Here is a 15951-nt window from a genome sequence, read left to right on the forward strand (position 1 = left end):
TGGTTCAAATACTTGGCCTATCCATACAACCTAAGTCTATCCTTGATTTAGTTGAGACAGTTGAAGGATCACTGCTCTCCTCTCGCCCCAGCAGTCAAGAAACTACTGATGTGTGTAGATTACCGTGTCCTAAATAAAATCACTGTGCAGAATTGATACCCAGTACTGCTAATCCCAAACCTCTTGGATCAGGTAAGGATAGCCCAGATATTCACTAAGTTAGACCTCGGAGTGGCATACAACTTAATCAAAATCTGATGAATGGAAAACTGTGTTTTGAACTCGGTATGGCCACATTGAATATCTAGTGATGCCTGTAGGACTTACTAATGCACCCATGACCTTTCAGCATCTAATTCCTCCAGGGGGAGGAATAGCTCAGTGGTTTGAGCATTGGCCTGCTAAACCCATGGTTGTGAGCTCAATCCTTGAGGGGGCCATTTAGGGAACTGGGGTAAAAATCTATTTGGGGATTGGTCCTGCTTTGAGCAGGGGGTTGGACTAGATGACCTCCTGAGGTCCCTTCCAACCCTGATATTCTATGCCTTGCAGGGTATGCTGTACCATTGATGTGATTGCCTACTGAGACAACATTCTCATTTACTCCAAAGATCAGCATGTGCACAACATCCTAGAAAGACTCTGCCAACATGGATTCTATGCTTGACTGGAGAAATGCATCTTTGATCAGCCCACCATGGAATTCTTAGGTTGCATTCTGGCCCGTGAAGGAGTCCACATGGGTCCCTGGAAGGTGGAAACAGTTCATGATTGGTCAATGCTGCAAAGCATTCAAGAAATTCAGTGCTTCATTGGGTTTGCAACTTTATATAGAAGATTTATATGTGACTACTCCCAAATCTGACCCCTGTAACCTCTCTGTTGTGAAAACCACCAAGTTTGCTTGAACACCAGAAGCCCAAGAAGCCTTCAAATATCTGAAGATGATATTCACCTCTATGCCCATCCTTGCACATCCTGACCAAATCAGCCATTCATTCTGAAAACCGACACCTTCACCTGGAGCGGGGTCTGTCCAAGACACAGGGCCTCAGCCAAGAATTTCATCCCCGTGAGTATTATTCCCACAACCTCTCCCTTGCTAAGCACAATTATGACAGTTCAAAGAGCTACTTGCCATCAAAATGGCTTTTGAGACCTGGAGGCATTAACTAGAAAGAGCCAGACACCCTGTTCGGGTATTCTCTGACCATAATAATTTAGAATACCCATGCTCTGCTAAAGCCCTAACCCAATGACAACTATGCTGGGCTCTCTTCTTTTCAAGGTTTGATTTTACTATCACCTACTGCCCTGAATCCTGTAACAGGAAGGCAGATGTTCTGTTCCACAAAGGGGAATATGCCACTGATCCTAAGGTGAAGAGCCTCCCTGCATCTGGAAACTACATCACTTCCTCCGGGGATCACTACTATGTGAAATATTTGTGACCATACATTCTTCCTTACCAGATGACCCCCTTCACCCAGACACTCCTAACTTCTAGTGCTGAACCTCAGGGTAACTTCATACACAAGGATGGACTCCTCCTTATTTATAGGTATATCTAGTCCCTGAAGGATGCCCCCATTTGGAGCCCCTACATATTTGTCATGATGTCCCCTGGGCCAGACACTTCAGCCAGCCATACCACTCTCTGGCATGTTGATTGTTCTGGTTGCCAAAACTGTGATCCAATGTTCAGGCCTATGCCAGGTCTTGTGATACCTGTGGCTGCAACAAAGTTCCCTGAACCAAACCCTTTGGGATGTTAATGCTCACCAAGACCCCCTTATGTCCTTGGTCCAATATTACGATGGACTTCACTGTCGAGTTACCAAAATCTGAGGGATGCCATACCATACTGACAATAAAGGGTTCATTGATGAAGATGGTACACTTTGTTCCCTGCTTACATCTTCCCACCACTAAGGACATTGTTCATCCCCTCATTACCCATGTGTTCCGCCTCCCAGACCACTTCACCTTAGTTTGGGGATCCCAATTTGTATCTCGGTTTTGGCGGGAGGTGTTCTGCCTACTAGCAGTGTATCCCCAAGCTGATGGCCAATCAGAAAGATTGAACCGCCAGTAGAACAACATGTGCGATGCTTCACAAACTACCACCCAAATGATTGGGCCTCATTGATTCCTCACGTGGAATTTGCATACAACAATGCAAACCAGGTCTCTACCAAGATGAGTCTGGGGTTTTTTCAATTATAGTTTCCACTCCTGTTTCCACCTTGCACTGCCCACAGCCCACTCAGTTCCTGCAGCCTCAGATCTGATTAATCAGATCCGAGGAATACAGGAAGAGTTGGAACAAACCCTAGAGGCAGCCAAGGCAGCATACAAACATCATGCTGACCAGTACCTTCAGGTGCAGTAGGACAGAAGGTATGGCTATCAGCCAAACACCTCAAGATGGGCTAGGGTGACCAGACAGCAAGTGTGAAAAATCGGGACAGGGGGTGGGGGGATAATAGGAGCCCATTTAAGAAAAAGCCCCAAATATCAGGACTGTCCCTATAAAATCGGGACATCTGGTCACCCTAAGATGGGCAGACTTTGAACTAGGACACAGATGAAACATCTCCCCCCACAGAGGCTTTGGATGTCTGTTTTCAGTCCTTGCCTTTTCATGTCCCAAATAGCTGCAGTTCCACCTATCACCAGTAGGTGTCACCCGGCTAAACAGTTTGAGGCCTGCTCGTGGCTCCCACCCATGTTAACTTGACAGAAGAGAGTGATTGAAATTCCTTGCACAACTTCTCCTCCTGGGAGTTATTTTGGATGGCACAGGGTATGGGGTGGGACTTGACACCCCAGCACAGACTTTTATCTCAGATATTCTTCAGACCCCCTCTCTAGAATTTGGTGGCTTGGAGAGCATTCTTGGTATATAAACATATGCACAGCCAGTGAGCTACTGCATGCAGTGAACTTCCTCTGACAGTGCCATGAGGAGGGTTTATTGGACAGTGTGTGTATGTGTGTGTGAACCACTTCTCTCAACCTCACCATTTCCTTCTTAACCTTTGCTCGCTGCTCGTTTTGGTGTTCTTTCCTCCACTTTCTTGAACTCCATGTAGTATAGAATCATAGACGTGTAGGACTGGAAGGGACCTTGATAGGTCATCTGATCCAGTCCACTGCACTGAGGTAGGACCAAATATTATCTAGACCATCCCTGACAGGTGTTTGTTTAACCTGTTGTTAAAAACCTCTTATGACAGAGATTACACAACTTTTCAAGGTAATTTGTTCCAGTGCTTAACTACCCTTACAGTTGGGAAGTTTTTCCTAATGTCTAACCTAAATCTTGCTTGCTGCAATTTAAGTTCATTGTTTCTTGTCCTGTCTCCAGTGGAAAAGAATAGTTTATCACCCTGCTCTTTAGAACAACCTTTCACATACTTGAAGACTGTTATCATGGCCCCTGTATGTTCTTGTCTCCCAGGAAGTAACACACAGAGAAATTTCAGGCTCAGCCAGGGGACTCAGGTGTGAAATAGATTTTAATTGAGTTTAGAGTTTTGTTTTGTCTCTTTTGCTCAGTTGAGGATGGATTGTCCCGAGGACAAAGCAGATGTGATGGATAGGAACAGGGGGTGAAGGAGAGAGAGAGATACAGAGAGGGAGACAGCAAGAATGAGATCCAGGGAAGCAGCCAAGGATGTGTGTGTGTGTGTGTGCACGCGTGTGCGCTTTTCCACACCCACATACCACAATGCACTGACCCACAAAACTTCACGGAACAAATGACCCAGACAGTCATAACATGCACACACAAATCAAGTGACACATAGCAGTGAAACTCAATGGTAAGTGCAGACAAACACAGCTCAACACAACACTCAAAGTCAACCACACAGATTCCAGCACACTTCAACACAGACACACCTGGGACAAAAGGACATTTGGAGATCAGCAGAGACACACACAACACACTGACACAAAGACACACCCACCCACCCAGCAAACAGCCACTGACAACACACAAAGTCAAGCACAACTATACACACAGACTCACACTAACCAGCACAGTACACAAAGGGAAAGCACACAACCTGACACCACACAAACTCAGACACACATCTGCTCACCACACACACAACAAAAAACATTAGCAAATATGCTCATGCAATCTAATACCCAAACAGAATGACTGGAACATATCCACACACCGAGAGAAAATACAAACGGTGCACAATCAGACACGCTCACAATACCCCTCAGCAGGAGACAAAGGGAAGCCTCATTCTTATCTTTCCCTTGGGTAATTCCAGCTAGGGAGACCTGCACTCAGGGATTTGAGGAGAGAGGAGACCAGCTGGTGGAGAGGAAAAAAGCGAGAGAGGTGTGTGTGTGTGTGTGTGGGCGGGGTGGGGATGGTGCGGAAAAGGTAGCTTCAGAGTCTGTGCATTGGGAATTGGCTGGGGAGTTGCAGTGTGCCATGGGCAGTGTTCAAAGGACACTTGGGTTACGAAAGTTGTGTCCAGCGAAGCGAGCTTCATCCCCAAGCTCTTCCTCAATCCTGCCAGAGAAAGAAAGAGAGGTAGTGCAACTCAGAGCCTCAACGCGAGGGACTCTCCTAGGCATGGGGAGCAAGTGCTACACAGCAAGTCATACAGGAGCTTGGAATGGGGCAGAGCAGGAAAACAGGCCACTGTAAGTGTGGTAGCAGCAAAGAATCCTGTGGCACCTTATAGACTAACAGACGTTTTGCAGCATGAGCTTTCGTGGGTGAATACCCACTTCTTCAGATGCAGTGTAAGTGTGGTGACTTCATTGACAGAGGCATCATGTCTTGGAGCAGGGAGAGACAAGTCAGCTCTGGGGTGACCGCACCTAGGGTACTGCACTCAGGTCTGGGATCCTTCCTGGTACCAGGGAGACATGCCCATGCTGGCATCCTTAGTCCTGGAGACTCCCTCTCTCCCTGCACTGTCAGTTCCTCCCTCCCCAGTGAGTCTGTCCCCTAGTGGAGCCAGAGAGACATTCCCGCCTTTGCATTCTCAGCCCCAGGCCACTCACCTCATAAGCTGGTTGTATTTGGCCAGTCGCTCAGACCTGCAGGGGGCTCCTGTCTTTATCTGTAAAATATTCACCACAAAGCACAGTTTGAGACCTCCCCCCACACACACCAGCCTTCCCGCATGGGACCCTGAGGGTGCTCTGAGAGGTAGGAGGGGGATTCATGCTCTATGTTAATTCAGTGCCAGTCTTCACCTCCCCTCTTCCTCCCTGAAGCTCTCCATGGCCTGGATTTCAGCTTAGCTGATACATACCTGCCCAGTACACAGGCCCACAACCAGGTCAGCAATGAAGGTGTCTTCGGTCTCCCCAGAACGGTGACTCACCATCACTCCCCAGCCATTCTCCTGGGCCAACTTACAGCTGCAGAGAGAAATTAAGTAAATGGATCATCCTTCTTGGGCCTCCACCTGCTGGGGATGGGACCCTGACACCCCCAATCCCCAGTGATGGTCCTGGGGGCTTTTACCCCGGTGATAGGGACCAAGGCTTTGTCTATACCAGGAGTCAGAAGTGCTGGGCCGAGTCTTCATTTATTCACTCTGATTTAAGGTTTTGCGTGCCAGTAATACATTTTAACATTTTTAGAAGGTCTCTTTCTATAAGTCTATAATATATAACTAAACTATTGTTGTATATAAAGTAAATAAGATTTTTAAAATGTTTAAGAAGCTTCATTTAAAATTAAATTAAAATGCAGAGTCCCCTGGACCGGTGGCCAGGACCCGGGCAGTGTGAGTGCCACTGAAAATCAGCTCATGTGCCGCCTTCGGCACGTGTGCCATAGGTTGCCTACTGCTGGTCTATACACAAAAAGCCCGATTTTACTAATCAGTGTAAAAAGTGCTGTAGTTAGATTGGTGCTGGGAGTAGATGGCTGGTTGGACTCACGCTTGAATGGCTTCAGTAACTGATCCAATCTGGTTGACTTTGAGCAGGAGGCAGTTGCAGGCTTTTTCCTCAACAGCTCGCTCGATGCGCTTGGGGTTGGTCACTGTCAGGTCATCCCCCACAATCTGAATCCCCACATTGGCTGTGAACTTGGACCAGGCCTCCCAGTCATCCTGATCAAAAGGATCCTCAATAGAGACCACTGCAGAGACAGGGGAAGATGGGTGAGTTAAAGCTGCCCCACTTCCCAATCCACAAGCATGGTGGGGCCACACCTCGGGACATACGCACTAAGATTCACAAAGCACAGCAGCTCACCTGGGTAATCGCGAACAAAGCTTTGGTAGAGGTCTCCCAGCTCGTCGGCAGAGATGTAGCGGCTGGGGTCATCGGGGGATTTGAAGTCCAAATCGTATTTGCCATCGCGGTAGAACTCAGATGCTGCCACATCCATGCCAATGACAATCTTCTCAGTGTAGCCGGCTTTGTCAATGGCTTCCTTGAGGAGTTCCAGAGCTGGGATGGGGAGAGAGACAGAATGAGATTCAGCCATCTGTTTTGTAAAAACTCCTCCCAAACCCCAGATATTCAACTGCCTGAGGGGCAGGACAACTGAAGGCAGTCAGGAAGGAATGGTCTCTCTCTCGTAAGACCCTGCCTGGGGAGAGGGGGACAGCAGACTATCCAGGAGTTTGCAGTGGGACAGAGCATGGGGCTGAATATCCCAAGGTCTCATGTTCCAGAGCAGAAAGGGAGATAGTCCCTCCCTGTGTGGCTCTGGGGAGACCCCACCTGGCATGCTGAGCCCAGTGATGGGCTTCTCAATCCGAGAAAGAGAGTGACAAGCTGTGGGAGCTGGAGGGGTGAAGTTCTGGGGACTGATTCAAAGAGCAAAGCCCAGCTGAGCAACGCCACGACCGAGAGGGAAGGACATGAGAATTGTCTGCTAGTGTGTGAGGGGTGTAAGCCCCAGAGGGAAGGTGTTGTTTAGGGGGACTGGGAATGGAGAGAGATTAAACCAAGGGAAAGGAGCTTAGGAGCTGTCTTCTGAGGCTGAGGGATCTCTGAGCCTGGGGAACTGCTGCACCCAGGGACAGGCTGGGGGCCCAGCACCTGAGGAACTAGGAATCAGGTATCCTGGGGAATTGATGGAGTGGGGGATTGTGAGCCTGCCCTGAGCCTCAGCATGGAGGCTTTGCTCCCTTGATATCTCTCACCTTCGCTGTTCTCCAGGATGTTGGGGGCAAAGCCGCCCTCATCACCCACATTGGTGGCATCCTTCCCATACTTTTCCTTGATGACGCTCTTGAGGTTGTGGTAGACCTCGGCTCCAATGCGCATGGCATCCCGGAAGCTTTCAGCCCCCACGGGCAGGATCATGAACTCCTGCATGGCCAGCTTGTTCCCTGCGTGGGAGCCTCCGTTGATCACATTGAAGGCCTGGAAAAGTCCAGAAAGAAGCAGGGGATGAAAACGTCAATATCCCAGCCCGGTACGGGACAGGGCCTCTGCTGAGTGGGTGCTTGAAGTCCCCATGTTTCCATATTCCTGGCCTCCCCTCCCTGCCTCCCCAGTTCTCTAAGTCTGTTTGCAAGTGGACTTTGAAGCCAGGGATAGAAGGTTCTTACGGGCACTGGCAAGATGAGGTCGGAGTTCCCAGCCAGGTCAGCGATGTGTCGATACAGGGGCACATCCTTCTCCGCAGCACCTGCCTTGCACACAGCCAGAGAGACCCCCAGGATTGCATTGGCTCCAAATTTAGCTGTGGACATTCCAAAATCAGGGAGGAATGAATTCTCCAAACATCCTCAGTTCTGCCCTGCAGCCCCCTGCTATTCCAGCCCTGGGCTCCCCACACAGCTCTGCCAATGCCCCTCAGTCCTGACCTGCAGCCCCCTGCTATTCCAGCCCTGGGCTCCCCACACAGCTCTGCCAATGCCCCTCAGTTCTGCCCTGCAGCCTCCCGCTATTCCAGTCCTGGGCTCCCCTCACAGATCTGCCAATGCCCCTCAGTCCTGCCCTGCAGTATCACCCCCCACACATCTATATTTCTATTTTCCATGCCAAAGGAGAGTGGAATTACATTTATTTTCTGTCCCGTCCATCTCTAGCATGAGGTTGTCTATCTTCTCTTGATCCACAACAGAGAGACCCTGCAAGAAGACACATCTGCTAAGAAAGGAAGGTGTGGAAAGCTAAGGGAGGGCTGTGTGTGTAACTGTATAGCACTTCTGTAGCACATGGATTCAGTATACATCACACCTCTGCTCTGGTTGTGAGGAACTGGCTCTGTGGCTGGGCCATGTAGGTTTGCCACCTCTAAGGTACAAAAAAATGGGACATCCAGGGAGATCCTGAGCCCATAAAACTGGCCAGCTGGCAGTGTGTATTGAGCCTCCTTATAGATTTCCCAGGCCAGCTACCTCAAAAAAGGGATGATCCTGAGTAAACCTGGACAGTGGCTGCCCTACGGCCATAAAGCACTGCCACTGCCTGATGAGGCCACGGAACATGTCATGGGAAATTCAAGATTCTGCACAAACAACATCCATAGGCCACAGCATTGTGAATGCCAGGCTGGCTGGGGGAGGGACGATGAGACTAATGGGAATAGGAATGGAGGATCTGGATGAGGAATGAGCAGTGCTCCAAGAGGTGCATGTGTGAAAGAGGGAGAGAGCCTTACAATGAGCGGCAGCTGGAGAGGTGCCAGATCAGATGGTAACTGGAGTATGGGGGAGGGCCATATGGAATAAAGCCCCACCCACCCAGTGGAGCAGAGACCTGTCAATTGCACACACACACACACACACACACACACACACACACATGGAATAAAGCCCCACCCACCCAGTGGAGCAGAGACCTGTCAATTGCACACACACACACACACACACACACACACACACACACACACACACACACACACAGGGAGGGGTCTGGAATCATAGGGAACAGTAATGTGCCAACCGAGTTGGTGAAATGAAGAAAGAAGACAGAGGCAGGAAGAGATTAGAAAGCAAGAGACCAAAGTAAACCTCCCAGAAAGGAGATTAAAGGGACATCCTTACAGAGCCCAGGAGAGCTGGGGCGATAGTGCTGTTGATATGATCCACGGCCTGCAGGACCCCTAGAGAAGGGAAGAGACAGAGACAGCAAGTGAGACAAAGAAAGAGACAGACAGAGATTCAAAGCCTAATTCTCCACTCAGTCACACCAGCTTTATATTCGTGTGACTCCACGGAGGTCAGTGGAATTATACCAGCACAAAACCGGGAGTGCTGAGTGCAGAATCGGGCCCTCAGAGGGATGGACACACACGCACACACACAGCACTGGGGCTACGAAGTTGCCTGAGACTGTTCAGTGAGGGTGAGCAGGAGCTGAAATGTCCCCACCTTTTCCGAGGAATCTGAACTTGTCATTATCTCGCAGCTCCAGAGCTTCGTAGATGCCAGTGGAAGCACCACTAGGAACTGCAGCACGGAACATGCCTGAGAAAAAGCAAAACATAGGTGTGAAAAGAGAGCAAAGAAGGAAGAAAAAGGGAAGCTTCTAAGCCCCTACGCACCTCTTGTTTGCCTGTCCTCCTGAATGTAATTTACAGCCCACGAGCTGTTTGGATAGTGGCATTACCCCACAATCTAGGTAGGGAAACTGTGTCGCAAGGAGGGGAAAGGACTCACCCAAGGTCACACAGTGAGACAGTAGCAGAGCCACGTAGACAACCCAGGTGTCCTGACTCCCAGCTCCTCCCTGTGGTGCACGCACTATATCCTACTCCATCTCAGAACCAGAGCTAGAACCCAGGGGCCCTGCTCCTCAGTCTCATACTCAAACCCCTTAGTCTCCACCCCTTCCAGGGGAGTCTGAGTTTGAAGGGTGGCTGACTGGTAATTTCTCCTTTTTTGATATTTCATTGAATAAAGAAGTGAATGAAGCATTCAGCTCTAGAAGCGGACAGAAACCTGACACAAACACAGATACACATGGATACGTGCACAGATATGAACACACAGGAGTATTTGCACATGTATGCATATAAATCTACATCATAAATCTATAAACATGCAAGGCCCATGATCATGCACATGCCTGAAGATACAGCTAGACTCTATAAATACCTACTAGACAAAGAAACCCAATTCTGTGACATTGTACAGACATGGAGGCACACATGGGTGCACTAACATACTCAGGGACAGATAGCTGTTACTGTGTACACAGATGCACAACCCAGCACATACACACAGAAATCAGCAGTTTCATTTCAGTTTCCAGCGAGTAACTCACTCTGGTGCTCATGTACTAGCACAACACTGTTTGGACTGTAAACCTCCTGGAGGCTAATGAATATTCATGCTACAGAGCATGCACACATTCACTAGAGAAATCACACACCCCTACCTAGGGATCCAGCCACAAACGCTGATCCTTCAGCTCCAAAACCACAGGCCTCTCCTGCCTCAGCTAACAGAAGATCTCTCAGAGGACATGAATTGTATAGGAGGTGCCTTCTCCTCTCTGGGAGCTCAGTGACAGACACCCATGCACACTCACTACACACTTATCAGCACAAACTCATCCACACATTCACTCATTTGATAAGGTTACAACTTTGGGACCCAACTTCTCTTAGTTGTAAATTCACCAGCAGGAATTAAGTGGTCAAGGTCCTAGGTGTTGCAAGGAGAAGGTGCCTGGCTGCTGAAGAAACACAGCTTATCCAGATTGTGGGCGCTATTTCCTATCTGGCTGCCACAGGACTGAACTAATTCCACTGCCTCCCAGTGCTGGACAGTCCAGACATGCGCAGTCTCCTCCCACCTTGTCACACATACCTTTTTCTGTGTACAAATCCACCTCAATGGTGGGATTTCCACGGGAATCCAGGATCTCCCGGGCATGGATCTTTTCAATGGACATGGTGATCCCGATCTTTCCTGCAGAAGAGTTGGAGATGGGCAGCGGGGGGGAGGAGAGGCAAGGAAAAAGGCTCAGTTCTGGGTTTCTCCATCGCAGAGGCCTCACATCCTATCTGGGATATGGGGCTCAGCTCTGGGCCCTTCATTCCCAGAAAGACAGTGACAGGCAGGAGGGATCTCAGGCTATGTCTGAGTACCCTTGGAGCTGGGGGTGCGATTCCCAGTTCCCAGAGACATGCTCAAGCTGATGCACTAAAAATAGTGGTGTAGCAAGGGCAGTGGTGAGCAGCAGCACAGGCTAGCCGACCTAAGTACATACCCTCAGGGTCTGGGCACATTTGTACTTGGCCTGGCTAGTCCGAGTTATCACTCGCAACTGCTCATGCTACCATGGCCACACTGCTATTTTTAGCACACTAGCTCGAGCAGAGCCGGCACATGTGTGTCTACCTGAGCTGGGAATCTGTCCCAAGTGTAGATGCAACATTGGAGACAAGCCAGAGAAACGCTTCTGGGGCCGCAGGGGTTGGGTTCTGGGCACAGGTAGGCTAAACTCACCTGGCTCCGGGAAGCCATGGCTAAGGGAAGGACATGCGAACTGCTGGCAAATGCCCGAAGGTGTGATTCCTCAGGGGAGGGGGTTGTTTAGTTCAACACTGTCCAACCTTTTCAGCCTGAAGTCTGAAGACGTTATTGCAAAACGTTCAGGCGGCCACAACCAATCTCTGCCATGTTCTGCTCCTTTCATGCTCAGGCAGCACAAGGGAACTGCCCTACCCCAGTGGGTGCAGCGTTGGCATAGCTGGTGCCTACATCTCCCTCCACAGAGGCCCTGGCACTGGGGGGAGGCACAACAGGATGCAGGGGAGGGGCATGGCTGGAGCTATTTCCAGCTGGTATATGGTCTCTTGGGAACTGGCCAGCCCCCAGGCTGCTCTAATGAAGACTGGGACAGAGAATCAAGTCCCTGTAGTTGGTCGGTAGTTCTCAGCTTCTCCTTTTCCCCACTCCTGGGCTGCCTAGGCTGGCTATCGGGGAGGGGAGCCACCCATCACTATCCTGCTGTCCCGGGGTTACCCACAGCCTGGCAGGGAAACAGGCAATGGAGCAACCAGAGCTCCTCTCTTCCATCCACTGCAAGGCATTAGGCAAGCAGCCAGGGAAAGCCTAACGGCTGCGGTGTGCTCCCAGCTCAGAGTCGAGCTGCGAATGGGGCTGCAGGGGAAGCAGCGGGAGGCGGCTCTCTCTTCCTTCTGGATCCTGGTTTCTAGTGGTGGGGCTGAGCCAAACACTGCAATTTTAAATCGCAGGGCACAGCTTAGGGAGCACCTTTGCCATTACAATTCCAATACACTGTTCTAGCCTACGGTCACCCTTGAGGGTCACATTTCAAAGCCCTAAGGTCCACAGGTTGCACACCTTTGCTCTGGGAGGAAAGGCTGAGACTGATACAAGGCAAAGGAACACAGGAATCAGGGCTCTAGCACGGAGGGGTCTGTGAGCCCAGGGGACCATCTCCCCGAGGGAAAGGCCTGGAGTCCCAGCATTAGGGAAAGTGGGCACTAAGGAGCCCCAGGAATGGACTAAGAGGAACGCTCTTGTCTTGCAGCCCGGGGGGGAGGAAAGAGGGGTATGGGGCTGGTCCCAGCTTCTAAATCTTGAGTGCTATATGTTAGTCATGCTAATGAGTGTGCTGGGAGGGGGAGGATGGAGGTCTCTTGTATTGCGAGGGTTGGGCGGTGAGGAGGTTTGAAGATTCAGTCGTAGCTAACCAGATTTGGGAGCAGAGCAGCTTTGAAGGCTTTGGGTGTCCAGAGAAGTCCTTCCCCCATCCCCGCTCCCCTTCCCAACAATCTGAGGCCCATGTGTCTTCTCACCCAGCTGCCACCCACCTATTGGCTGCCAGACAAGGTACCTAGCAATAACTCTAGGGGTGGGCAAACTTTTTGGCCTGAGGGCCACATCTGGGGATAGAAATTGTATGGCGGGCCATGAATGTCACGAAATTGGGAGTTGGGGTGCGGGCTCTGGGGTGGGGACAGAAATGAGGAGTTCAGCATGCGGGAGGGGGCTCTGGGCTGGGGCAGGGGTGTGGGTGGGAGGGTAAGGGCTCCAGCTGGCGGTGCGGGCTCTGGGGTGCAGGAGGGTGGGACCGAGGGGTTCGGAGGGCGGGAGGGGGATCAGGGCTGGGGCAGGGGGTTGGGGTGATGGAAGGGGTCAGGGATTCAGGCTCCAGGCGGCACTTACCCCAAGCAGCTCCTGGAAGCAGCGGCATGTCCCCTCTCCAGCTCCTACGTGGAGGCGCGGCCAGGCAGCTCTGTGCGCTGCCCCATCCGTAGACGCCACCCCTGCAGCTCCTATTGGTTGTGGTTGCCAGCCAATGGGAGCTGCGGGGACAGCTCTTGGGGCAGGGGCAGCGTACGAAGCCCCCTTGCTGCCCCTACATGTAGTAGACAGAGGGGGGACATGCTGGTGCTTCCGGGAGCCACATAGTACCACGGCATGCACAGAGCAAGGCAAGCCCCCAAGCCCGCTCTCCAGCAGGAGCTTGAGGGCTGGATTAAAATGTCTGAAGGGCCGGATGTGGCCCCTGGTCCGTAGTTTGCCCACCCCTGCTCTAGGGAGTGGCACCCTAGGGCAGGGGATGGCAGAATTCAATGCACCATCTCCCCCCACCCCCCGCAAGCCATTGCCCCTTGAATCCCCCCAGTTCCTATCGCTTCCCTTCTCTGCCTCTCCTCATTGCTTCCTCCCTCTTTCCTTCATCACCCTTCCCCTCCTCTCTTGCTCACACAGGTTAAGTCCCCCTTCCCCACCCCCAGGGGTAACCAGCTCTGAGTGGGGATATTAAACCCAATCCGAAGCTGAGCCCATGGAAAACTCAATTCTCAGTAGGTGAGCCCTGCAAAGCCTTTGCCCAGGGGACAAATGCCCAGTACAAGGCACAGTGGCGTGGGGGTGGGCAGAGATTTCCACCTTACCAGGGACTGTGTGCAGTGCGTGGGGTGGAGGGAGCAGCGGGGAGCCCAGGAGCAGCCCATACTGGGGGCAGGAGCTGGTCTCAAGCCCATTCTCCTGGTGTCTGGAAATCACAACATTGTTACAGAAAACGTCTCCAACGCTGGGAAAGCTCAGCCAGTGAAACTGAGAGTCCCTAGAGCCCACGCAGGGCTGTTCTCCCCCTTGCAATTCCTTTCACAGCCACCATCTGGGCTGGCATCCCCATCAGCTGCCCTAGCAGCTGCTCTGCAAGCCGAATTTCTCACGCAGTCTGTCAGACCCCACAGGCGCTTCCCCCATGGCAGTGCCCTGCGGGTGTGCGTCTCCCTCATGGCAGTGCCCTGGCAGGCAGCATAAAGGAGGGAGAGGGCAAGGAGGGACAGACCCCACACGTGTGAGTTTCCTGATGATGACACATGAACTGGACTAAACATTTCCCATCCCCTCAGCAGCAACATTGCCAGCTTCATTTCGGACTGTCCATTTTCCTCTTCTACCCAATCCTGCCAAAGGCCACAAAGCAGCTGGCTCAAGGACAGCAAAGGAACCAGACCTCAGCCATGCTGCATCCCCATGCCCCCATCACTCTCTCTGTTCCTCTTTCCTCTCCCCTCTGTACCCTTCCTTCCTTGCTTCTCTCTGTCTCTCACTGTCCAGTTCTCCACCTCCAAGGCCCCAGATGGAGGAAGAGCCGCACTGGAACTCACTGGCTGCAGCAGTGCTGTCCTGAAAGGAGGTCAGAGACGGATAAGCTGGGATAAGGGATTGGAACAGAGCCCCAGCCTGGAACTCATACGCAGCTCAAGAAGAAGAGGGCAGACGTCAGGCTGAAGGGTGCACAGGCCCTTGGGAGAGGAAGGCTGGATAGCTTCCGCAAGGAGCCATCACACAGTCCTGGGAGAGGGACTGGTGGCTGGTGGAATGGGTAACGTTGGCAGGAGGCTTGCACTGCTGTAGTTCCCCCAGGTTGGCACTGCTTCAAGGAAGTTCACACTGCCAGGGCATGGTGTTGTAGAAGCTAACACTGCTGCATCCCTCCATCCCCCGCTTGCCAAGCCAGGCAGTGGCAAGGACTGCCCAATCCTCCTCCCCAGTCCTCAAGCCTGCTGCAGTCCTCCACAGCAACGCACTGGCAGGGCACTGCTGTAAGGCAGCTGGCACTGCTGCAATTCCCCCAGGCTCGGCACTGCTCCCAGGAAGCTCACACTGCTGCAGTGCTGGGGCTGCTGCAGTTAGTGCTTGCTTGGCTGCCATCTCTTCCCATCACTGCCCCCCAGCGGGGTGTGGGGCTGTGAACTATGTGATGTCGCACAAGGCAATTCTCCTCCCTCCCCCTGGGAGGCAGCTCTGTGATGCTGCCAACGCCCTGCTAGACTAGGAAATTAGTCTGATCCCAGGGTTCAGCAAAGCTGGTCCCTCCTGGTTCCCTCCCCCATGAATGATGCTCACCAGCACCTCAGATTAGTCCCCCTCCTAGCATCAAGCTCTTTCAGAGACATCAGGAATCAGCTGCCCCCAAGTAAGCTTCTAAGCCACAGCTTCTCCCTTGGGTGCCCTTGGGAACACAACCTACCTCTGGTGGTTGAGCCCTCCCCAAATAAATACCCCATGGAGAGGCACAGCTGTGTTGTCCTGCAGCTTTGTGATGTAGCACAGATAAGGGCACGACAGGGGGGATTGCATGACATTAAAATAAGAAGGAAAGGAGAGAAGCAGAGGGGGGAGAATGCAGGGGGAGGGGAGAGCAGGAGGAGGAAGTGAGAGGAGTTTAGCTAGTTTATTTGCCTCTCCGCCTGGTCCCTTTCTCCAAGGACCCAAATGCTGGGGGGTGCTGGGGGCCCCCCAGGATGGGGAGTGTAGAGATGCACAAGGGGGATGCTGGATGTGAGGGGGACACTTACCTTCCTAAGGCAGGTGTGAGCAAGAGACTGAGAAAGTGCTGCTGGAAGGAGGAGGAGGATGAAGCTGAGGAAGAATGTAGGAGCAGGACCTCAAGGGGAGATGATGTGTCCTCTAAGCCAACGGCGGCAGCAGCAGCAGGATGGAGACGCCCCTGATAGGGCCGAGACAGCAGCATGTGACCCAGAGCTGCGAT

At 51.9% G+C, this 15951-nt stretch overlaps 1 protein-coding gene across 2 annotated transcripts; it reads right to left on the reverse strand.

Moving 5' to 3' along the window:
• Positions 1–3510: 3510 nt before the first annotated feature.
• ENO2 (enolase 2) lies at positions 3511–15898 on the reverse strand. Of its 2 annotated transcripts, XM_045000499.1 has the most exons (12): positions 15758–15898; positions 10773–10874; positions 9330–9425; positions 9003–9061; positions 8015–8084; positions 7560–7693; positions 7149–7371; positions 6250–6447; positions 5932–6133; positions 5295–5403; positions 5041–5099; positions 3511–4540 (listed from the first exon to the last, which is right to left on the reverse strand). In XM_045000499.1, the coding sequence occupies exons 2-12, from the start codon at positions 10855–10857 to the stop codon at positions 4471–4473; spliced, it is 1305 nt and encodes a 434-aa protein (XP_044856434.1). In that variant the 5' UTR covers positions 10858–10874; positions 15758–15898; the 3' UTR covers positions 3511–4470. The 2 variants fall into 2 exon arrangements, with proteins under 2 accessions (XP_044856434.1, XP_044856444.1); XM_045000509.1 differs by lacking the exon at positions 9003–9061.
• Positions 15899–15951: the final 53 nt, after the last annotated feature.

The sequence above is a fragment of the Mauremys mutica genome, chromosome 1, assembly GCF_020497125.1.
Source record: "Mauremys mutica isolate MM-2020 ecotype Southern chromosome 1, ASM2049712v1, whole genome shotgun sequence".
In the NCBI taxonomy this organism is placed as follows: Eukaryota; Metazoa; Chordata; order Testudines; family Geoemydidae; genus Mauremys; species Mauremys mutica.

Excerpts from the sequence above, each read along its gene's own strand:
- ENO2 (XM_045000499.1), bottom strand. The coding sequence starts at position 10,857 with ATGTCCATTGAAAAGATCCATGCCCGGGAGATCCTGGATTCCCGTGGA. Across the intron at positions 9,062-9,329 it reads GTTCAGATTCCTCGGAAAAG|GGGTCCTGCAGGCCGTGGAT; the intron begins GTGGGGACATTT and ends TCCCTTCTCTAG. Across the intron at positions 6,448-7,148 it reads CATCCTGGAGAACAGCGAAG|CTCTGGAACTCCTCAAGGAA; the intron begins GTGAGAGATATC and ends TCCCCATCCCAG.